This window comes from Microcebus murinus, chromosome 5 (genome assembly GCF_040939455.1).
Source record: "Microcebus murinus isolate Inina chromosome 5, M.murinus_Inina_mat1.0, whole genome shotgun sequence".
Taxonomy (NCBI): Eukaryota; Metazoa; Chordata; class Mammalia; order Primates; family Cheirogaleidae; genus Microcebus; species Microcebus murinus.
This window is the reverse complement of record NC_134108.1, coordinates 99,818,588-99,844,049: the sequence shown is the minus strand read 5'-3', so window position 1 is coordinate 99,844,049 and position 25,462 is coordinate 99,818,588. Positions and strand designations below refer to the sequence as shown.

At 34.8% G+C, this 25,462-nt stretch overlaps 2 protein-coding genes across 4 annotated transcripts in view; one reads left to right on the top strand and one right to left on the bottom strand.

The window, feature by feature from the left end:
- Nucleotides 1–25,462, bottom strand: part of SUPT3H (SPT3 homolog, SAGA and STAGA complex component) — a 426,870-nt gene that overhangs the window by 253,304 nt on the left and 148,104 nt on the right. The window lies entirely within an intron of this gene.
- LOC142870975 (ATP synthase peripheral stalk subunit b, mitochondrial) lies at nt 13,114–14,277 on the top strand. Its single transcript, XM_076003313.1, has one exon. It carries the CDS (start codon nt 13,166–13,168, stop codon nt 13,934–13,936), a length of 771 nt encoding a protein of 256 aa, XP_075859428.1. The 5' UTR covers nt 13,114–13,165; the 3' UTR covers nt 13,937–14,277.

The window sequence follows — 25,462 nt, the reverse complement described above, 5'->3', positions numbered from 1 at the left end:
ATTTTAAAAATTGATACATTGTGTTTATCATCATGATGTAGATTTTTAAATTTCTTCTTTCTGCTTTGTCAACTTTGCTTTGAGTATTTTGAAGCTCTCTTATTATGTTTACACATATTTAGCATTATTGTTTCTTCTTGATGAACTGACCCTTTTATCATTATACTCCTCTTTATCTCTAATAATATTTCTTATCCTGAAGTCTACTCTGTTAGCTATTAACATAGTAGCCATACCAGCTTGTCCAATTCTTGCAACTGGGCTTTGTATGCCTAAGGAAATCAAATGAGTTTTCTTAATGAAAAAGTCACAAGAAATATTTCAAAAGCTGAAACAAACTGTCATAGAAAATACAATCATTCACAAGAGTCCAGTCTATAGAAATAAAAGATGGTTGTTTTCTATTAAAAGATTCTTTGTGACATTTCACTATATGTTTATGACAAATTTATAAATTCACTGACTAGTAAGCAAAAGTTAAAAAAAGGAAAAGACAAACATTTCCTATGCATGCATAATAACTTGAATGTGGGCATTGGAGCTGCATTATCAATTTTCACAGTAAAAAAAATATTAATAGGGCTCACTTAAATTACCCTCTACTCAGACATAGTATTACACTGGACAAAGCCCTTCAAATTAATTCTCTTTGCATTGTTATAAAAATTGCTATGTTAAAGACAACATCTACTGACGTATACTCTAAACAGGATTTCTGGTGGATAAGGAAGTTTTAGTTTGACAAACTGGGCAATGGTGTTCAATGATGAAAAAGGCTTACTATGGGATACTTAAGATACTTGATTCCAGAATCAAGTCCTTGCTCAGCAAATTTTTAGTTATGTGGCCTTGCATTTCAAATTCTTGGTTTCCTTGTGTAGACATTTAAGCAATAATTTCATCTTTACAATAAGGAGAATTGAACTACTAAAGAACATTTATTGAAAGCTTACCATGTCCTAGACTAGTATGGACCAAATTTTAGCCACGTGATTACCATCTTCACAAGTTGTGTTGATTTTTTTATACTATTTAGGTTGTTATTATTTTCTGTAAGTCAATATATGTTTTTATTTTGATAAATTTATTTTTCTTTTTATTATATTTTTTATTTTTTAAAACTAGTCAAGTGCAGTAGTGAGAAGGGGGAAAAAGCAGAACAGGGAGCTTGATCTATAACTGAACAATCAATTGAGATAACTCACTACCTTTGAACCATAAGTTAATTTTATTAGGTTGGTGCAAAAGTAATTGTGGTTTTAGCATTGTTGATATTTGCTGTTTAATATTGGAATACATTCTTAAATAAATGTGGTTATGTTATACATCATTTTAATGCAGATTTCTCACTTTATGCTTTTTGGCTAATGACTTACTACTTTCTGTTTATTTTATGTTTATTTTAGACTATGGAAATGATGTTAGACAAAAAACAAATTCAAGTGATTTTTCTTATGAGTTCAAAATGGGTTGTAAAGCAGCAGAGACAACTCACAATATCAACAATGCATTTGACCCAGGAACTGCTAATGAATATGAAGTACAGTAATGGTTCAAGAAGTTTTGCAAAGGAGATGAGAGCCTCAAAGATGAGGAGTGTGCAAAGAGGCTGGCCATCAGAAGTTAACAATCAACAACTGAGAGCAATCATTGAAGCTGATCCTCTTACAACTGCATAAGAAGTTGCCCGAGAACTCAGGGTCGATCATTCTACAGTTGTTCAGCATTTGAAGCAAATTGGAAAGGTGAAAAAGCTCAATAAATGGGTGCCTCATGAGCTGACCAAAAATCAAAAAAATCATCCTTTTGAAATGTCATCTTCTTTTTTTGTACACAACTAACCATTTCTAGATCAAATTGTAATGTGTGAGGCAAAGCGCATTTTCTATGACAACCTGTGACAACCAGCTCAATGGCTGGACCAAGAACAAGCTCCAAAGACAACTTGCAACAAAAAAAGGTAATGGTTACCATTTGGTGGTCTGCTGCCAGTCTGATCCACTACAGCTTTCTGAATCCTAGCGAAACCAATGCATCTGAGAAGTATGCTCAGCAAATCAATGAGATGCATCAAAAACTGAAATGCCTACAGCTGGCATTGGTCAACAGAAAGGGCCCAATCCTCCACAACAATGTTGGACCCATGTTGCATAACCAATGCTTCAAAAGTTGAATGAATTGGGCTATGAAGTTTTGTTTCATCCGCCATATTCACCTGACCTCTCGCCAAGCGACTATCACTTCTTTAAGCATCTTGAAAACTTTTTGCAGGGAAAATGCTTCCACAACCAGCAGGATGCACAAAGTGCTTTCTAAGAGTTTGTAGAATCATAAAGCACAGATTTTTACCCTACAGGAATAAACAAACTTATTTCTTGTTGGCAAGAAGGTGTTGATTGTAATAGTTCCTATTTTGACTAATAAAGATGTGTTTGAGCCTAGTTATAATGATTTAATAAAATTCATGTTCCAAAACCGCAATTACTTTTGTGCTAACCTAAGTAGAAGAAACTTTCTTACACTTAACAAGTACAATGCACACTATCTGGGCAATCAGCATAAGTAACAACTGCCTCAAACTGTACGAGAAAGCAATACATGTAACCTAAACATTTGTACTCCCATAATATTCTGAAATAAATTCTGAATGGGATCAGGAAGGGATGGCATGGATCACAGGGAATAAATGAGAAATAAATGGAAAGGAGTCAAGACAAAAAAAGACAGTGTTAAGAATGGAGTAACAGTTGGTAAAAGATATCTACTTGTGAAGTAGCCCAAGACAAGTAAATGAATTGATCAGAGAGCATCCTAAAGATTTTTTTTTTAATTTTATTGAGATATAATTAACATACCATAAAATTCACCCATTTAAAGTGTACAGTTCAGTGGATTTTAGTATATTCACAACTTGTAGGGAGGAGTGGATGGGTATATACAAACATAATGAGTGAGATGTGCAACACTTGGGGGATGGTCACGCTTGAAGCTCTGACTCAAGGGGGGAGTGGGGAAGGGCAATATATGTAACCATAACATTTGTAACCTCATAATATGCTGAAATTAAAAAAAAAGAAAAAGAAAAAAAAAGTTGTGAAACCATCACCATAATCTAATTTTAAACATTTCGTTGATCCAAACAAAACCCCCTATCCGTTAGCAGTTATTCCCCACTCTCACCCCCTGTACCAACCAGGTAATCACCAATCAACTTTCTGTCTCTAAAGAGTTGCATATTCTGGATATTTTGCAATGGAATTATACAATATGTGGGCTTTGTATCTTGTCTCTTTCACTTAGCATAATGTTTTCAAGGTTCATCCAAGTTGTGACATGTCATCAGTGTATGTCATTCTTTTTTATATTCTACTATATGAATATATAATGTTTTATTTATAGTAAAATTCAGCTGATGGACCTTTGGATTGTTTTCTACTTTTTGGTTATTATGAAAAATGCTGCTAGGAACATTTGTGTACAAGTTTATTTCTGTCCTTTTTGTGGCCTAGTTCTGTAGTTGCTGGGATGGTGGGCCCATGTGCCTGTACTTCCTACAGAATTATTTCATCTTTAGTAATTTGAGAGTATCTCTATCATTTTAATTTGAAAAAGCCTCAGTAGTGGAAATATATTTATATGAAAAAAAAGAAAGTTTAAAAAAAAACAAACAGTTGTAAGTACCATGAGAGAACAGTGGACTAAGAATCAAGAATCTGAGGTGTCTTCTCAAAACTGCTGCTATTGTATTAAATAAAAGTAAAAATAAAGATGTAGAGATAAATCTCTGAATTTAACTTTTAATTTGGTAAGAAAGAATTGCAGGCCAAGAGCGGTAGCTCACGCCTATAAGCCCAGCACTTTGGGAAGCCAAGGCAGAAAGATCACCTGAAGCCAGGAGTTCAAGATTAGCCCAGGCAAAAGGGCATCTCTACCCCACAACAAAAAATTAGCTGGGCATGGTGGAGCACGCCTGTAAGCAGTCCTAGCTACTCAGGAGGCTGGGGCATGAGGATCCCTTGAGCCCAAGAGCTGGAAGCTATACTGAGCTATGATCATGCCACTGTTCTCTAGCCTAGGCCAAAGCGAGACCTTGTGTGTTAATAAATAAAAAGAAAGAATTGCAATTCTGGGCATACATGCAGACTAGGCAGTCTTCAGTATATCTGAAGAACAAGGAAAATGTTAGAAATTTTATAAAAAAGAGAAATGTTACACACTACTTTTCAAGAAAGTTAACTGGTAGAGTTGCAGCAAGTTGTCTTCAGCAGCTACAGATAAAACTGGTCTCAGATTACAACAGGCAGTTTCACCAGTCAGGCTTGCAGAGAAAAACATTCTTGGAGCAATGTTTTTTACTCTGAGTGCTTTTTCCCCATGCTCCCTGGACTCTGATTTAGTTGAGTATGACAAGAATGACCCAAATCATATGATCAAGTTTTATACTATCATCTCCACTATCCTGATGAGGTCACTCTGCCTACAAAGACCTCAGTTTCCTCATCTGAAAATGAGGGATCTTGGACTAACCTATAATGAAGTTCGCTTTACGTTTTAAAGTATTATAATTTAAAGTTAATGCCTCACCCTTCCAGGTATAGTGAAATAAGGCAACAGAGAGAAAAATTTTATGAGTTTCTTTCCTTAATATTCTATGTGATTCATGCATGATTCACAAAGTACAATAAACCTTGCAGACTATAAAGAATTAGGAATCTATTCTTTGTCTAATAACATATCTTATCTAGGATTCAACATAACTTAATATATTCCTAAGCCTGTATGTAACCACTATACCTGAAATATACATGGGTTTCTAATAACACGGTCAAAATAAAAACACACAGATTAATATCCTACATGTCAGTTCTGATAAAAGAAACCTTTAAAGTCAAATTGTTATATATAAGCTAAAACCACAAATAGTTCTTTAAATTTCAGAGCTTTCTTGTTTTTTCAAAAAGTTAACTTTGAAAGTAAGAAACAATCTAGGTATTTCAGTCATAAAACTAAACTGGAATAAATGAATAGGAAACTCAAATAACCACTATATGCTGGTCACATAAATTAGTCACCACAAATATGTATGAAAATAAAATACCTTTCTAATAATTATAGTGAGTTTCAACTGCAGTGAAATATAAAATGTTATTTCTTAAGCACAGGGTGTGATAACATTTCTGCTTATTATGATACTACATGAGGGAACCAACATGCTTATCCTATAGTTTCTTTATTAATATTTTATTTACTTTACCCTCCTACTGATTCTAATTTTATTTTTAAGTAATAATATATTTCATTTGTCAAAAAATATTAACACAAAGCACTTTGAGTCACCTCATATGATATTTATCAATAGTTTTTTGAGAGGGAGATGGTATATATTATCTTTTTCAGATGTGGTAATTAAAGATCAGAGAAGTAAAAGGGACTAGGCCAAGATAACTTGCCTAATGAGAGTTAAAATAAGAACACTGCTCTATTGATTACTATTTTTCAGGTGCTTTCCATTAATAAATGAATAACAATATTTATTAAATGCCTAAGCCTTAGTTTTCTCATTGATAACAAACTAATCACCCACCCTGCCTATCTTACAGGACTTGTATAAAAAGTTCAAACTGCTTTGTAACTTGCTGACGGCTCTACAAAAATAAACTTCCACTATTAGGACAAGTACTCACCATTTGAGGACAAACAACACTGAATTTAAAAATTACATTTTTTAGCTAATGGAAAGCTAATGGAAAAACAAAAAATTAAGTTAAAAAAGACCAAAAATTACATTTTACCCCCCAAAAGTATTTATTTCTCAAAACATTATATTTTAGAAGAGTTAAGTCAATTTACTTCCCACCTAAAATACCTGCCACAGCTGACGCAGATGTTATCTAAAATATTCCTCTGAAAATTCATTTTGGTACTTACAGTTAAGAGCAATATTGAAAAATGAAACTTTCAATGACACAAAAAAAATAACATAGAATTTAATGCCTTCTAAATGACACAGTAACTTTTCTCTATGACAGAGCTGGAAAAAGAAAGACTGCTGGTAGCAAAGCCCCTTAACTTCAGAAAGAAAATACAGGAGGACCATGTAAAAAGCACCAGGAATGGAAGTCAGGGAATTAATGCTAGCAGCTAACACAATCAATCCCAGAATCTAAGTTTGTCTCTTTCAAATCACATTGGAGGTGGGACAAAACAGGGGTTCTGTCTGATGTAGCAATTCAGGTACACAGAGACTCAAAATATCAACAGGGTAGCTCCTGAGATCACCCTGAGAGTTGACATCCAGCCTAAGAATGGAGCTGGGGGAACGGAGACAAGAACAAGTATGGAAGCTGACGAAGGATGTTTTATGGGCCAGGCCTGGAGGCGACCTGGATCACTTCTACCCACATTCCACAGACTAGAATTCAAGCACATGGTCCAATCTAAAATCAGAGGAGTCTGGGAAACTATGTTGGGTGCTAAGGAAGAAAATAAAAAGGTTTAGTGGGCACACGGCTTTGTTTCTACCGCATCATTTTAATAGAAAAAAAAGACAATAAAATTTAGCATCCATTCCATATATTTTAAAAAGCCTTCTTTTACCCAATAAATCATCAGAAACATACAGCTAACAGTATTTAACAGTGAACCATAGCAACATTTCCATTAAAATCAGAACAAGACACAGATGCCTGCTATTACCACTACTATTAGCCATCATAACGAGAGGTTCTAATTAACAAAATATGACTTATAAAAAATAAGTGAGACAAAACTGTCAATTTATAATTGTCATGTGATAAATTATTCTACTTTAAGGAAGAAAGAATTGATAAGTATCACTAATGAAAAGAACTTAAGATGAGGAAATATGCCAGATACATAAATAACCAAAAACTATAGCTTTTTTATTTATCATCAATGAACAATTAAAAAGTATACAGAAAAAAAAACTCATCCACAATAGCAACTAGCAACTTTCCAAGAAATGTATAAGCACTACATGAAGAAAATTTACTAAACAAAAAACACCATACTTTTATATACAAAGATTCATTATTATAAAGATACTTATCACAAAGTTAATGCATAAATTTAATACAATCTCATCAGACATAAATATAGACTTTAAAACTAATCTGGAGGCGTAAATGCATAAAACTAGCAAAGAAACTGAAAAAGAATTATGAGTAATATACCATCTTATAAGATATCAAAATAAATTATATCTAAGAGAGTATAATATTGAGGAACAGACACATGCTCTGTAGTAAACCATCACAGCATTAAGGACGTCTACTTTGTAGCACTTATAAAAAGTAACAATTTTACATGATGTATACAGCATCCACTTATGGCTATCTCCCCTGTTAGGGTATTCCTAACTTTATAACATACTGCCCAATACATGCTAGGTGTTCAAGACATTTTTGCTCAATAAATGAACAAATGAATGAAACAAAATAGAATATAACAACAAAACCATATATTCTACATAAGCATGATACATGGCATCTCAAATCAATAAGTAAAGAATAGATTATTCAATTAGTGGTATTAAAAAATGACTAGCAATTTGGGGGAGGAAGTTAGCCCTCTATTTTGTACCATATATAAAAATATCATCAGATTAATGGAAGGCCTACATTTCAATGTAAGAATATGGAAAAAGAAGAAAATCTAATATTATTAATGCTTTACTTTTAACTATTATAACCTAGCTCATCATAAAAAATATTATTCCCAAAAAGCAATGTGAATAAGAAGTACTGGTAAATTACAGCTTAAACATTATTTCATTGTAATTACAGTTACCAAGACATTTCAGGCTGGTTGGAAAAATGTTGGGTTTACAGTCCCCCCTTATTCATAGGGGATCCATTTCAAGCCCCCAGAGGATGCCTGAAACCACGGACAGTACACCAAATCCTACATATACTATGTTATTTTCCTATAAATATATACCTATGATAAAGTTTAATGTATAAATTAGCCATGAGAGATTAACAACTAATAAAAACAGAATAGTGATACAAATAGAACAGTGCACAACTAATGAATTGTTTATCTCTGAAATTTTCCATTTATTTAATAGTATTTTCAGACTGCAGTTTATCAGGAATATTCAAAACTATGGAAAGCAAAGCCAAAAATAAGGGGGAACTACTGTATTTTCTTGCCCCAGGTATTGGCAATTACAAATCTTCTCTAAAATTGTATCTCTGCATTCTCTGGAAGCACTCCAAACTAAGGGGATGGAAGTTTTGCTTCTTCAGGCTATTTGCAAACTTCTGCTCAAACACAACACATAAAACAGTTCTACAGAGAATAATATGGCCTTTTTCAGTTCTATCTTCCCTTTCAAAATTGCTGCAAACGATTTTAAACCTACATTTAAACATTTTCCCTATTGCATGACAGTCACCCTAGTCCAAAGCCCAGCCAACAAAATAAATGACAGAATAGAACAGAAAATCTCTTTTTGCTGTCTTATATTTTTCTTTGACCACTGGACCTTTACAGAGACCAATGCATTTTTCATATTATATTATCAAAAATAAAGTATGTTAAATTTGCATTATAACTTTTAGTAATTATTCTACAAAAGACTTAGGAGATTATCATTTCATCATTTTTACTGGTGACTATTCATAGAGAAAAAATATACCCAAATATGCCAGTGCATTATGCTTTAGAAGAACACAATAGAAAACAATGCATTTGAATTTATGAAAGTAAATTTTGTTAAGTGATTTTTATAGAAATATTTTTTACTTTTTGCAAAATGATTCATCACTGGTTCCCTAGAGAAGTGTTGATCTAGAAATTAATAGAACTACAACAATAACAGAAATGATCTATTTCTATAGCATGTATATGAGGTGGTACTATTATTATCATCACTTCCTTTACAAAAAAAGAAAACTTGAGATTCACAGAGATCACATGATTTATGCAAGAACACAAAGGTAGTGTTTGAATCTAGATCTAAGTATACATCCTGAGCTCTTAACCAGTACAAATATTGCCTCCCATGAATAGAATAATAAAGGGGTAAAGAAGGAGAGTAATCTTTTAAAAGCAAGCATACACACATACACACACACACACACACACACACAATTAACAGTTATAACCTTGACCTGCTTTCTTTCTGCCCAATTCTATTTAATTACTGAGCCTTGTCAGGACACACTAAAAATGAGGTGGCATTATCAAAGTTCTCAACTTGAGGAATACCTCATTCCACACAAAGTTTGTTTTTGCTTTTTGTTTGAGACAGGCTCTTGCTCTGTTGTCCACACTAGAGTGCAGTGCCATCATCATAGCTCACTGCAACCTCAAACTTCTGGGCTCAAGCAATCCTTCTGCCTCAGCCTCTCAAGTAGCTAGGACTATAGGCACGTGCTACCAGATCTAGCCAATTTTTAAAATCTTTCATAGAGATGGGGGTCTTGCTTTGTTGCTCAAGCTGGTCTTTAACTCCTGTCCTCAAATGATCCTCCTGCCTTGGCCTCCTAAAGTGCTAGGATTACAGGCATGAGCCACCATGCCCAGCCAAAGTTCATTTCTAATACTCCAAACCACTTGTTCAGATCTCCAACCAAGATATTTAGTTTCTTGCAGCCCTATCTTTGGAAAAGTATTTTGAAATATGAATCAATCAAGTCCTTTCATTCCCCAGTAGAAATGTTCTTTCAATATTTAGGGAATGGGAGGGGATAGCCAAGCAAACCTGAACTTCTGATTATCTTTCATATTTGAATCATTTTAGGTCAGGAAATAAACTGTATTAGATACTTAGTTAAAATGCTGAAGCAGATCCATTCCTGCTTGATGAGAAGACAACAAATCCTTTGCCATTCCCCGAAAATATTAAAGCTTGACAAAACTGTCAAATACAACCATTTCAGCACTCAGAAAATCAATCCTAGGCTTACAACAAACTGAGAAGTGGTTATTTATGAAAACCACTGAACTTCGTCGGGTAAGAACAGCACAGTTTGTAGAGGTTTTCTCTGGAACTTCTGACAATCTCCCAGATGTGTATACAAGGTAGTTCAACCAGGACAAGGAAGGACGTGATAACTGAAAATTTTGCTGCTGCTGCCAAAGAGAGAATCACTGTAATTAAAGTGCTGTCAGTTAAAGTGGTGAGATTAGTAGCTCATGAATAGGAAAGGCCAATACCTCTGCCAGACTAAAGTAGTAGCGGTTTTTAGGAAAACAAAAGATTAGCAGTGCAATGGACTGAATATTTGCAACCCCCCACCCTCAAAATTCATATGCTGAATTCCAAACCCCCGATGTGATGGTATTAGTAGATGGGGCCTTTGGGAGGTAATTTCATAAATGGGATTAGTGCCTGTCTTAGTCAGTTTCATGTTTCTATAACAGAATCCCTGAGACTGAGTAATTTATAAAGAACAGAGATTTATTTCTTACAGTTCCAGTGACTGGGAAGTCGAAGGTTAAGAGGCTGGAATCTAGCAAGGGCTTACTTGCTGCATCATCCTAACACACAAGGCAGAAGGGCACCAGAGTGTGAGATAGCAAGGGGGGACCAAATTCCCTTTTATAACAAGGCCACTCTTCTGATAACTAACCCACTCCCATGATAACAATATTAATCCATTCACAAGGGCAGAGCCTTCATAAACTAATCACTCCTTATTAGGCCCAATCTCCCAATATGGTTGCACTGGGAATTAAGTTTCCAACAAAATTTTGGGGGACACATTCAAACCTTTTCTCAGTTTTTGTTTATCTTGTAATGTCTTTGTTTCTCTTTCATTTTTTTTTTAAAAGGGCTTTACTCTATACAGATTAGTTGAATTTTTTTTCTTTTATTACTTTGAACACATTCCATTGCTTCTTGTCTTCATTGTTATTTTTATTTTTTTTGTAATGAGAAGTCAGCTGTTAATATTATTGTGGTTCCCTGGTATGGGATGAGTCATTTTATTTTGAACTTTTTAAAGTTTAATAAATTGCCTAAGTTCACCAAATTAATAAGTGGTTGAGCAAAGAATCTAATCAAGGCAGTCTAAGTCGAGCTCCAGAAACTCAGCACTTAACCACTACCTTAGATTGCTGAGATATTTAAAATACTTTGTCGTGGTTTTAGAAAAAGAAAAGAAATCTGAAGTTAAACAATGAATGATAAAAGCTGAAGTGACTAATTCATTACACTGAACCTAGGTGTTCAATTCTTTTAAAAATTTTGATCTGCATTTTGCTCATTGTTCCTTCTTTCCTTCCTCCATTCATTCCTCTAATATTAATTGCACATCTAGTACATGCTAGACCCAAGGGAGAATAAGAAAATATAAAATCTCTGAACACAAAGGGCTTAGACTTTAGTGAGGCCATAAATGTAGAAAAAGATTAATATATTGTGTAACTACTACTGTAGGAGGTATATACATAAAGAAAGGGTGGACAGGGATGGACCAGGCAGATACATTTCCAGACATCTCCAGCAGCACAGGCAAGAACCAGATCATCCGGTATGGTTGTCGTGCATGGTGTTATAGGAGGAAATGGCTGGAAGGTGAGGAAAAAATTCTGAGCAAGGAAATGTCCTGATCTCTTTGTCGCTTAGGTAGTGGTATAGAAGATATATGAATTAGGGCAATGGAGGTAGAAGGCACATCTTAGGGCTAGGGACAGGAAAAGGCGAAGATGGCAAAGGAATTCGATTCTATTATAATAATACTAACAATGAAAGATTAAGACAATGGAAGTAAGGGGAAAAGAAAGGAAGATGAAACAAATTGTGTTAGCTTGCAGTTAAATAATTATACTATTTTAGTAAAGAAATCTATCATTATAGAAAAAATTAAGCAATAATCACATGCTTTCTGCCATATATTTTTATCATGTACCCATAGTTTATATAAAGTAAGACATTACTGCTGGTAGCAACCAAATGAATTACAGGCACAAGTTTAAATTATCTATAAAAGGCTGAATCTACACATGTAACATCTATGTCTACCTAGAGAAATAAAAATCACAAAACCATATATTTTTACATTTTTAAGTTTTTCAGATGAGACAAGTTTTAAATAGAGGTTATAGGAAATTGCTTCATTTTTACAAATATATACCATATTCTATTATAAACGTATCTGTATACATTCATTTAATCCTCCCCAAACCCATATATGGTCAATACTACTAACCATATTTTACATATAAGAAAATCAAAACTCTGAGAGGTTAAACAATGTGCCAAAGCTAACCAGACAGTATAATTAGTTCTGTTATAACACCTATTTTGAAAATGTAATTTTTTTCCAACCCAACTGATATATTAGAGAATGTGAGCATAATTCAAATTTCATATTTACTTATGAGTGATTTCATCCACAAGAAACATGAGGTGAATGCAGAAAACTGAACCAACTGAACTCAGTCATATAGGAATATACAAAAAGTACACACCTCAAACATCTACCATGTATCTCAGTTCACCTCAGTTCGCATGTGAGTTGTCACTGACACTCATTCATTCATATCCGGTATTATAACTTTCCTTCTGATTTTGATTTCAAATAACCCTCTTTCTATCACTCTAAAACTTACAAGTTACAACCCTTTCCACTTTCGCAAAGGAATTCAGACCTTATTCCATATAAAGTGCCAATTGTACTGCATTTATGATCTTTTCTGAGTGTCACTGACAAGTTTTTGAGTATTGTGCCATAATCTCATTTTCCCATAAGTCTTATGGTATTCATTGTGTAATTTCTGCATAATATACTGATTTTTAGGAGCAGATATGTTGCATCATAGCAGACCTATAGTGAAGTAATATCCAGGTTTGCTGATTTCAGGGCCCATGCTTATTATAGGGTCTCGCATGTTTATTTATGTAGTCATCCCAAACTTTTAGTGCACAATATGTTTTAGACATCTTGAACTTCCAGTTCTCTTTTACATGAACTGCTGACACTATTATATCATATTAATATATAGTTGTTGTGGCTTGAAAAATATTGTAGCACATCCCTGTGAGAAATACGCATTGGTATAACAAACATTATTCCCTACACGTAAGAGTAACTGTGACATTAGTTATAAATTATAAACACTATCAAAAGTGGAAGTGGCTCTGGTCAGGGTCACAGGGACGCCAAGACCCCTTCCTGGACCTTTGCTGACCATGCTGTCCCGAGTGGTGCTTTCTGCCGTCGCCACAGCGGCCCCCTGCCTGAAGAACTCAGCCCTCCTAGGTCCAGGGGTATTGCAAGCAACAAGGATCTTTCACACAGGACAGCCAAGTCTTGCCCCTGTGCCGCCTCTTCCTGAATATGGAGGAAAAGTTCGTTTTGGGCTGATCCCTGAGGAATTCTTCCAGTTTCTTTACCCTAAAACCGGAGTGACAGGACCCTATGTGCTTGGAACTGGGCTTATCTTATATTCTCTATCCAAAGAGATATATGTGATTTCCCCAGAGACATTCTCTGGCTTAGCAACAATAGGGATTATTGTCTTTGTAGTTAAAAAATATGGTGCCTCTGTTGGAGAATTTGCTGATAAACTCAATGAGCAAAAAATTGCCGAACTAGAAGAGGTGAAGCAAGCCTCCATCAAACAAATCCAGGATGTGATTGATATGGAGAAGTCACAGCAGGCATTGTGTCAGAAGCGCCATTACCTTTTTGATGTCCAGAGGAATAACATTGCTATGGCTTTGGAGGTTACTTACCGGGAACGGCTACATAGAGTATATAAGGAGGTAAAGAATCGCCTGGACTATCATATTTCTGTGCAAAATATGATGCGTCGAAAGGAACAGGAGCACATGATAAACTGGGTGGAGAAGCAAGTGATGCAGAGCATCTCTGCACAGCAGGAAAAGGAGGCAATTGCCAAGTGCATTGCAGATCTCAAGCTACTTGCAAAGAAGGCTAAAGCACAGCCAGTTCTGTAAATGTATCTTTCCCAATTGAGACAGTAAGAAGCAGTTGACTAAGTGGAGATTAGTCTATGTGACAAAATCTTTCCACATTGCTATCTACTGAAGTTACAGTTTACCTTTGGTAAAAATTAAAATTTGAGTTTCATATAGTGAAAGAACTAAATCTATTGGCCAGTTAGATGTTTCTCATCTTTCTTATTCTGCATTTGGGCTTGTTACATGATCACTTTTGAATAAGAGGTTTGCTTTTGTTAAAATTTGCTGCCTGACTAAAGATTACCAAGTTATAGTTTAAATTTGTAAATAATTCTACCATCTTGCAATAAAGTGACAATTGAAAAAAAAAAAAAAAAGTGGAAGTGAAGCTTCACTGTCATTTTTCACTCCAATTTTTGATTATAAATTCTAACTTGTATAGCACTCTGGGAGGCCGAAGCAGGCAGATCCGTTGAGCTCAGGAGTTCAAGACCAGCCTGAGCAAGAGTGAGACCCCATCTCTACTAAAAAATAGAAAGAAATTGGCTGGACAATTAAAAATATAAAGAAAAAAATTAGCTGGCCATGGTGGCACATGCCGGTAGTCCCAGCTATTCAGGAGGCTGAGGCAGGAGGATCACTTGAGTCCAGGAATTTGAGGTTGCTGTGAGCTAGGCTGACGCCACGGCACTCACCCAGGCAACAGAATAAGACTATATCTCAAAAATAAAAGTTATAAAATGACTGTTCTAATGCTTACATAGAAGAAAAGCTGAAATCATGTAAAATCCATGTTTAGACAAATACACTCAAACTTGCTGCAAAGGCTTTGAATCTAATATAAACCAGGAATCAAGACAAGAATAAACTAAGGTAATTGCACTCTGGTAAGTGCTTAAGCAACATCTAAAAAATGTTAACAATCTGGACAAAAAACTGGAAAAAAAACCATTTCAAATATCTATATGTTTACTATTATATTCCATAGCTAGAATATTACTACATCTAAGTAAAATTTCCCATCTTTATTCAGACAGTGATACTGTGAGTTATGGCTTTAGCACAGTGGTTCTATAACTGGCTGAATATTAAAATCACCTGACAAAAATTTTTAAAAAATATTTGGGAGGGACTCTCTGTCTCTGGAATTTCTTTGACTAAGAAAACTTCTTTCCAAAACAAATTCATTTTCAAAAGAAATGCAATGGTCTTAAAGCCCTAGGAATCTCATCAAAGAACCAGGAAAGATTAATCACTGGAGAAGAAAGGTGAATGGAAGTGTCATCAAGCCCAAAAAACCAGCCTGGGCAACATAGCAACATAGTATAAGGTTATTCAGTATGAAATGTCTGATTTCCTTAAGTACTGAGTTTGACAATTATATCTTTGACATCTCACTTGATACTTCTTGTTTTATTTTTATCGTGAAGGTACATCCTCAGTCTTTCAAATGCACATTTTGGCTTGCCAATTTTTTTTTTCAGAACAAATTTTGGTGAAACCATGGATAAATAAAAAATTTGTGTTATTTTCGAATATGAGTTATGTTGTGGAACCAATGCAGTGCAAACAGCTCAAAATATCAAGAAGTGTTTGAGAAGGAAGTAGCTAAGGAACGTATAGTATTTCAATGGTTTGAGAAGTTCCGTTCTGTTGATTTTCATCTTACAAATGAGCCATGTGGGTCACTTGACTGAGACCAAAGTGGATAATGATGAGCTGAAAGCTGTAGTGGAGGTGAATCCATCTCAACCTATGTGAATTGGCGGCAAGGTTTGATATTACTCTTCCAAAAATATTGGGCCATTTGAAACAAATCACCAAGGTAAGATGGACAGATGGGTTCTGTGTGAATTAAGTGAGCATCAGAAGAGAAATCCTCTCAAAGCTTGCCTTTTTTTGCTGTCACAACATAAAGGCTAATCATTTCTACACTGTGTTGTTATGTGTGATGAAAAACAGATTCTTTCTGACAATTGCAAGTGTTTGGTACAATGGTTAGGTAAAGATGAAGTGCCAAAAACAGTCCAAAACTGAATATTCATCAAAAAAACTAAGTGTCTGCTTGGTGGTCCAGTGCTGGTATTATCTACTATAGATTCATGAAAACTGGTCAATCAATTGCAGCTGATGTCTACGGCAACCAGTTGGATGAAATGATGAGGATGGTTGCAATTTAACCACCAAGATGGTCAACAGAGACAGGCCAATCCTCTTGCAAGACAATGCTCAACCACATGTCACACAAATAGCGCTGCTCAAACTACAGAGGCTGGACTTGGAAACTCTCTGTCATCCATCAGTATTCACCAGACCATGTACCAACTGACTACCACTTCTTCCAGACTTTGGACCACTTCTTGCAAGGAAAAATATTCAATTCTCAACAAGGTGTGGAAAACACATTTCGCAATTTCATAGCCACTCACCACTAACTCTATAGGTTTCTCCATCACTGACATAAACAAGCTATCCTTAAGATGGCAACACCATGTAGATTGTTTAGGCACATACTTTGATTAATTGTACTGGTTCTTGTTTGAGATATAATAAACTACATTTTTATTTGAAATTGGACATTTCATATTTAATATATTTACTGTATAAATAAAAAAATAAAAACTAGGCAAGCATGGGGGCATGGGCCTACAGTCCTAGCTAGGTAGGAGATTGAGGTGGGAGGATCCCTTGAGCCCACCAGTTCAAGGCTGTGATGAGCTTTGATGGCACCACTGCATTCCAGCTTGGGTGACAGAGCCAGACCCTACTCAAAAATAAATTTTTTTTCATATATTCTTTTGAGAGCAGCTCCTAGAGATTACCTGGGTAACTCAATCTGCATAATAGTACAAACTTTCTTCACAATGTTCCACCTCTTCCCCCAGAGCTCAGAGCAACTTTGTCTCAGGTCAGGTCATTGTTCTTTGGGCTCATTCATTTCCCCTGAAAATCACTTACTTTTATTACTACCCCTCCTCTTACCTTCCAGGTCTCCTTCAGCTATGAAAAGGGTATGCAGCATCGGACCTCATTGGAGTTATCTGGATAATGATTATTTGGATAATCATTCTCCTATAATTTCCTGTCTTATGAACACCAAATAAAACTGTTTGCCTTTTCTCTTATTAGTCTATCTTTTGTCAGTTCGTTTTCAGGGAACTTTTAGAAGATGAAAAGGAAGTCTTCCCTTGGCCCTACACCTAAGTGCCTGATACATGGACATTCAAAACATGACTTCTGTGGAGAAGGTATCGTTTGATCTGCAATTTGGAGAGAGTAATTCTGATCATCTTAGAAACAAGGAAGTTAGCCGCAAAAAAAAATAGCACACCAAAATTTGTGTGAAACAAGTGAAAACTAAAAAAAGAAACTTACTGGGCTGATTAGAATCTGTGATTAAGCTGGTTCCTTCTAACTTCCTATTTCATATATATTATAAACATATACTCATATATATTTACTAGATGTTGAAGCATAAATTTTATCATAAAATAGTTAATAGATTTTGTATTATAAACAATTGATTGAGAAAGTTGGCTCCTAATGAATCAGACAAAACCAAGAAAAAAGGACTAAAAGGCAAAAGAGATTCCAGAGTCACTATGCTGAAGCAAAACCTCACAGATTAGGGCAATGAAGCTAACCTGAGGCTACTATAAGGCATTACGTTGAAGAACACCAGTAAAAGTTCACTTACATATACATAACAGGTCACTCTACACCCAAATGGACCAATTTTCATTTCTGAAATATACTTTACAGCAAATAATACATCTGATGTACAAATTCAACAAGAATAAAGCCAAGCTTATTAAACTTCTATCTCTGAGTAAACAACATATTTTTAATTCTTCAGCTTTATCCATCAACACTGGGATGCAAAGAAGAAAAAGAAGCAAAAGGGAAAAAAAGACAACAGCATATAGCTTGTCACAAAAATAGCCAATAGAACAGATTCCATGGTCACTAATTACCCTACTAAGCTACAGAGAATTTTATTTCTTTTTTATTTCAGAATATTATGGGTGTACAAACATTTTGGCTACATGTATTGCTTTTGTACAGTTTCAGTCAATGTTATAAGTGTGCCCACCACCCAGGTAGTGTGCATTGTACTTGTTAGGTGTAAATTTGCCCAACCCCTCCTCCCCTCTCCTATCTGCTTGATATACATTGAGTTTTACTTCCAGATGTATATACGTGTTGATCGATTAGTTCCAGTTTAATAGTGAGTACACGGAGTGTTTGTTTTTCCATTATTGTGATACTTATTGTGTTAACTTAGAAGACTGGTCTCCAGTTCCATCCAGGCTGTTACAAAAGGTATTAGTTCACCTTTTTTATGGCTGAGTAGTACTGAATGGTATATATATACCACATTTTATTGATCTACTCATGTATGGATGGGCACTTGGTTGATTCTACATCTTTGCAATTGTGAACTGTGCTGCAATAAACATTCTAGTGCAAGTGCCTTTTTTACCAAATGACTTTTTTTCCTTCCTTTGGGTAAATGTCCTATAATGGGATTGCTAGATAAATGGTAGGTTTTTGAGGTATCTCCATACTGCTTTCCATAGAGGTTGTACTAGTATGCAGTTCCACCAACAGTGTGTAAGTATTCTTTTCTCTCTGCATACATGCCAGCATCTATTATTTGGGGATTTTTTGATAAAAGTCATTCTTCATTGCAGTTAGGTGATATCTCATTGTGGTCTTGATTTGTACTTCCCTGATGATTAGAGATGTTGAACAGTTTTTCAAATGTTTATTGACCATTAGTCTTTCTTCTTTTCAAAATCTTCTGTTCATGTCTTCCATCCACTTTTTAATGGGGTTGATTTTTTTTTTTTTTTTTTTTGCTGTTTTGCTTGAGTTCTTTATAGATTCTGGTTATTAGCCTTTTATCGGATATATAGCATGCAAATATTTTCACCCATTCTGTAGGCTATACAGACAGCTTTAAAAAAGCAGCTCATTTTACATATCTAACTTGTTTCCCTTGCTGTTTGAGACAAGCAGAACCAAAGAAACCCACATCCTAAGCCACAGAATAGAGCCACCTGGTTTTGTTCTTATCACAGGATGACAAAATGTTTTCAATCCCCTAACATCATGCAGACATCCTCAACATTTGTATAGTGTTTTTTAACTAACAAAACTGTTGCATCCTTCCTGAGTTCTAGAATGGTCAAAAGGTTCAATGCAAACACTTCTTAGGATAATCTGTGCTGCCACATTTAAAGGCACAGACTCAATGACTGGCAAAATTTCAAAATACTAGCTCTTTTCTCTCCTGATACTTATATGATTAAGTATAATTTCAAAAAGTTTCTGAGATTTTTGTTATAAAAATGTTTAAATCAATGGCAGCCTTGAAGTATTCATCTATCAACCCAAAGAAAATATTAATAATTTTATCAATATAATAAGAAACAATTTTTGTAAATGCTCAAATTCTGTAACAGTAATTAAAAACAAATATGAGGAAATTTTAAAAACCTGCATGCAAATGTTTCCTACAACACAATTCACAAGTGCAAAGATGTAGAACCAATCTAAGTACCCATCGAATCATGAGTAGATTAAGAAAATGTGGTATGTGTATACACACACACACACACACACACACACACACACACACACGGAATACTACTCAGCCATAAAGAAGAATAAAATAATGCCTTTTGAAGTCACTTGGATAGAACTAGAAACTCTTATCCTAAGTGAAATATCTCAGGAATGTAAAAACAAACACCATATGTACTCTCTAATAATTGGGAGTTAACTGATGGGCACACATGTGCACAAAGAGATATACAGGTCCTAGGAAATCAAGAGGTGAGGGTAAAAAACCTACCTACTAGATACAATGAATACTATTCTCATGATGGGCACACTAAAAGCCCCAACTTACAGCATTAAAAAACATATCCATGTAACAAAAACATTTATACTCCTTAAAATTTTAAAATTTTAAAAAGATTGAATTATACAAATTTTGAGGAAAAAGAATCTTAACAGTTGGCAAGGTAACAAATTATAGAATGTAAATGAATGTAAAATAAATAAACTATATATTAAAATGGACAAAATACAAATAAATATTGAATAAATTATCACTCAAAAAAACCTTGGCTTTCTCTTAAAAATATATACATATATATATATGCATATATACATACACAAACAGTCTCACTCTATATAAATATAGAGACTATGTTTCCAAATATATATATATTTTAGATATATATATATATATATATTTTAGAGTGAGGAATATAGTTTTTTTCACTTTTGATCAGAACAATTTTTAGAATAACTTCTAAAGATAGTATGTAATATTTTTTGATAAACACAAGTAATTCCATGCTTTATTAGTATCATAATTTCTTTGTTTTTAGTGAAAAAAGTGGGATTCTGATAGTATAGTTAAAATCTAAAAACATGTATGAAGAATTTACAGACACTACCACTTATACTTCATCTCTGCTGAATTGATCAGAGCTAATTAATAAATTAAAGGAATACACCTTCTAATAATTTTCCATGAAAATACAATCGTCTGGCAAAAATACGATTTCTTTCTGTTAAAAACATTGGTGAAACCCTTATTTGTCCTTTTTCAACTTTATAGATTGTTACTCAATTCTGTTTACATATAATGTTATAGAAAGAAGTTTCAATAATGCCACAGTAATTGGAGAGGCTTAACAATTAACATGATTAAGAAAAAGGGTTATCAATTTAAATATATATGTGTGTATATATGTATCTATGTGTGTGTGTATGTGTGTATGTGTGTGTGTGTGTGTATAACTTCTTTTGGAAACAGAGTCTCACTCTGTTCCCTGGGCTAGAGTGTAGTGGCATCATCATAGCTTATTGCAACCTCAAATTCCTAGGCTCAAGTGATCTTCCTGCCTCAGTGTCCTGGAGTAGCTGGGACTCCAAGCATAAGCCACCATGTCCCACTAATATTTCTATTTTTTGTAGAGATGGGGGTCTCGCTCTTGCTCAGGCTGGTCTCCAACTCCTGACCTCAGGCAATCCTCCCACCTCAGTCTCCCAGGGTGCTAGGATTACATGCATGAACCACCACACCTGGCAACTTCTATATTTTGAAATATTTTTAAAAGGTAGTATTTAAAAATCATTTTCCAAAAATCAATATATTATTTAACATTTCACTTATAATGTATCAGAGCATAGATTTATAATGTATAGATCAGTTATAATATATAGATTAGATATAATATATAGATCAGTTATTCTCAAAGCTGGCTGCACATCAGAATTATCTATAGATTTGAAAAATATACCAATGCCAGAACCCCAACCTCAAAAGATTCTAAAACATTTGGTTTGGGTAGGAACCTAGACATCAGTATTTTTAAGAATTTTTTAGGTAATTTTAATGTGCAGCCAAGGATGACAATCATTGTTCTAGATCATGATCCGCATTCTAAAAATTAAGTCTCTAAAATTATTACTTTCGAAAACTATTTATTTACAAGTTCAACCCAAACATAGGTACTTTTTCCCAAACCCCAATCTACAACCTTCAGAAGTTGTATAATATTTAACTTGATAAATTATGGTGTTCAGAAGGAACACCTGGCTATAAAAGTGAATCTTGGAGCTGGGCACATTGGCTCGTGCCTGTCATCCTACTACTTTGGGAGGCTAAGGCGAGAGGAATGTTTGAGGCCAGGAGCAGACCAGCATGAAGCAAGAGAAAGACTCCTATCTCTGCAGAAAATTAAATAATTAGCCAGGCACACTACTATGTGCCTGTAGTCTCAACTACTTGGGAGGCTGAGGGAGGAGGATCACTTGGGCCCAGGAGTTTGAGGCTGCATTAACCTATTATCATAAGGCCACTGCACTCCAGCCTGGGTGACAGAGTGAGACCCATTAAAAAAAAAAAAAAAAAAAAGTAAATCTTAGGCCCCTGCAGAAGAAGGAACACTGGTTCAGCCACATTTTAAGTTCTGGATTAACTCTACCCACCTCGGAAGACCTGACCTCTATACAGGATAATGCTGTTCTAGGTTGGCATTTTTGGAGGCCCACTAAGGGAAGGATGAATTGGGGATCACTTTAACATGGGGTTAATGTGATATATTTAGTGATTGAGAGTCACTTCCTTGTATGATTATTTATTATTAGCTGTTATAGTACTGGAATGGTCTCCAGAAATACTCCTATTGCCTACCGTACTGACTTACCCACCTGTTTTATATTATGGAGGAATAGAACCAGAGGTCATATCGTGATATGAACACATTCTATAGCACCTGTCACCAGGAATATGTAGCTAATGCGAAACAACAATAAAAAAAGGTACTCCACCACTACCAGTCACTCTAAGGCAGATGATCCCTGCTAAGTCAGCAGAACTCTCCTACTGGAAAATGTGGCTGCAAGAACAAAGAAACCAGAGAGAGCAAATGGGCTCAAATCCAAGTGGCAAGGAAGGAACCTCTCAACTTTGATTGAGTGTTCACCACTATTGCTACATTCCAAAGTCCATATTGAAATGTGACAAAAAGATCTATGCAGTTATGCTGGAGCCCAGTCCTTATATCCCCACCCTCTCACTCACTCTGAAGGGCACAAAGTGTCCAATTCTCCAGTCATCTTTGCAGGTGGTCAAGCCCCTACCATTCGAAGATATTATGCTTTCCCACTGACCAGATTTGACCAACCTCCATTTGTCAATGCAGCAAGCCCATTTTCCTAATGGATGCATGGCAATATTGAATTCAGTGACATTAATTCTACCTCTCCAGAGGTAAAAGATTATTTAGTCAAATTTGAATGTACCCGCTTAGACTACTTTTCATGAATTCACAATTCCAAATTACTTAATCAGTTGCCTAACTAGATATAAAGGCTCTAAAATCAATTACCTCTACCAGATATCTGAGGTGCAAATCAAAATTGTCATCCCAAGGAAAGGATCTACCGATAAAGTTGCCTTCATTGGATCTGGGGCCATAATTAGCCTCACCATAATATCTAAACATCAAGCTTTCTTCAGAGATAAGTGTCATGGAGACAAGCTATACCCATGCAGATTCACCCATAACTCACAATTCATCTGCATTGTTTCTGAACAGACAGTCCATATTTTTAAAGAGATTATAAATTTATAATTTTTCCATTAAAGTGTTTTAACTCTTTTCTTTGTTTAGCTATTATCAATGAGATCCATATTTAGTTAGCTTCTCCCTATTACTTTTTGTTTGTTGGTTAGTCTTGCTGTTAAATTATTTTATTTTGTTTGTTTTAGAAATGTAAGAGTGAAATATTAATACACCAGTTCGGTAATGTTGGAAATTTTTCAAAAACAATTATTAGTCTGAGCTTTTTACTTGAAGGTCAAAACTGGAAGCCACAATTAAAACACATACAATCACACACAAGTAACACAACATGGTCCACAATCTCCCAAATTAATCATGTGTTATAAATTATTAACAAAATAAAGGTGGGTCCAAATAATTAATTTATAGCATAGTCATCAGAGAAATGAAATAGAATTTTAAAATACCATTTGAAAGTTTGTACCATAAGAACTGTTATAAAGCATGGCACATGGTCATTAATAAGGATATGTTTCTCTTTTTTTTTTGAAACAGAGTCTCACTCTCTTGCCTAGGCTAGAGTGCTGTGGCATCAGCCTAGCTCACAGCAGCCTCAAACTCCTGGGCTCAAGCAATCCTACTGTCTCAGCCTTCTAAGTAGCTGGGACTACAGGTATGCGCCACCAAGCCTGGCTAATTTTTTCTATTTTTAGTTGTTTGGCTAATTTCTTTCATTTATAGTAGGGACAGTGTCTCGCTCTTGCTCAGGCTGGTCTCGAACTCCTGAGCTCAAGCAATCCTCCTGCTTCGGCCTCCCAGAGTGCTAAGATTACAGGCGTGAGCCACTGTGCCCAGCCCCATTATGTTTCTCTTAAACAGCCATTTGGCTGGCTGTGACTCACATTTATATTTTTGTCAATTAAAATGCAAACTCACTATAATATTGTTTATTTTGAAAAATTGTTAATATGAGACAAGTCTTCAAATAAGGCAGTTAAAGTTTCTGGAAAGTTGAAAGGGACTTTACAACAAGATCTACAGCAAGTATTTAGAGCAGTAGCATAAAAGTAGGGCTTCTGAGTAGAAGAGAAAATGTTTTAAATGCATGGCCAAATGTTTTCTTGAAAACTAGTCTAAAATTAGATGACCAGAAATATAAGTAGTATGGCTAAAGTCTAGAGATGTAAAGATTTTCCATAAAAATGAATAAGCACAACACACATAGATTCTGCAAGCATAGCAAAACCTGAAACTAAAAATATTGTTTTAGCTGGTAAAAGCATTTTTAAATGGAAGTGAATTATGGTGAGTTTCTTAACTGCCTGCAATGCATACTGAATTGAAACAAAAAAAAATCTGTAAAATTTTTATGTCTAAATGGGAAAATTAGAATAAAAATTAAAGAAAGTATAAAGGAAAAAAATTAATATACATAGTAAATTACTCTTAGAAGCAAAGAAAGTATAATTTATAGGAGATACAACATCTTGTTATACAAGGAAAAACCCAGATACACAATGGTTTTAGTCTAGGTCTTCTAAGAAGCTCCTCCCATAAAAGCCTTTAACCAGCCCACAAATTTTCCTGTTGCTGAAATAGGATTATGTTTACCTGATGAATTATGGAGTCCAGAAGTAAGCATTACCTGGACCTGGTTATAAAAGTGACTCTTGGGCCCCAAAAGGATAGTTTGCAGCCACATTATAAACTTTTGGTTACCTGTCCCACTCTCACCTTGTCTCTTTTTTGTTAAATGAAGAAAAGAGAATCTACCAGGATGAGTTGTTTTCAGTATTTTAAGTTATAGTCTATATGAGATGTGTGAGCGTGTGTCTATGTGTGTTTGTACGTATTTTCCCTAGGAGCAATGGTTCAGTATTCACTAATTCATTGTTCGTGGCAACTTTATAGAACCTAACTATCAGGAATTATAATAGCTTTTAATTTTTTAAAAAATCTAATTTTTTAATTGTTAAAATTGTTTTAATTGTTAACTAAAAATGTTAGTTTAGAGATGGACTGCCAATGTCTTAAGGTGGATTTTTCTGCTTTTGTTTTTTTGCTTGCAGTAAGACTCAGTACTTCTCAAACTTTCCCCAAAGTTCCCCTAATGTCAGAAGAGGAACATGTATACCTGATAATCTGAGAAGTGTGCCAAACTTCACAGTTGCCATAAGTAGATATTTCTTTGTGAAATTATATTTTATCATAAAAATTCTTTCCAGCATTTTTTTATATTTTAAAAAATATACAAATTTCTTGGAAGTTTTACTTCTGCTTTAGGACGTAGAAAGCTACAAAATGTTGCTTCAACCTTCATGATGAGAGAAATCTAGATACTCTATAAAACCTTAAGTTTTCTAGAGCCTATCAGAGTACTGAGCTAATAAGAAAAATTCCAAAAAGTAACAAAAACCTCTCAGGAAGGATTGGATGCACAAACTGCTTCCATTGATGGAGCATGGGAGAA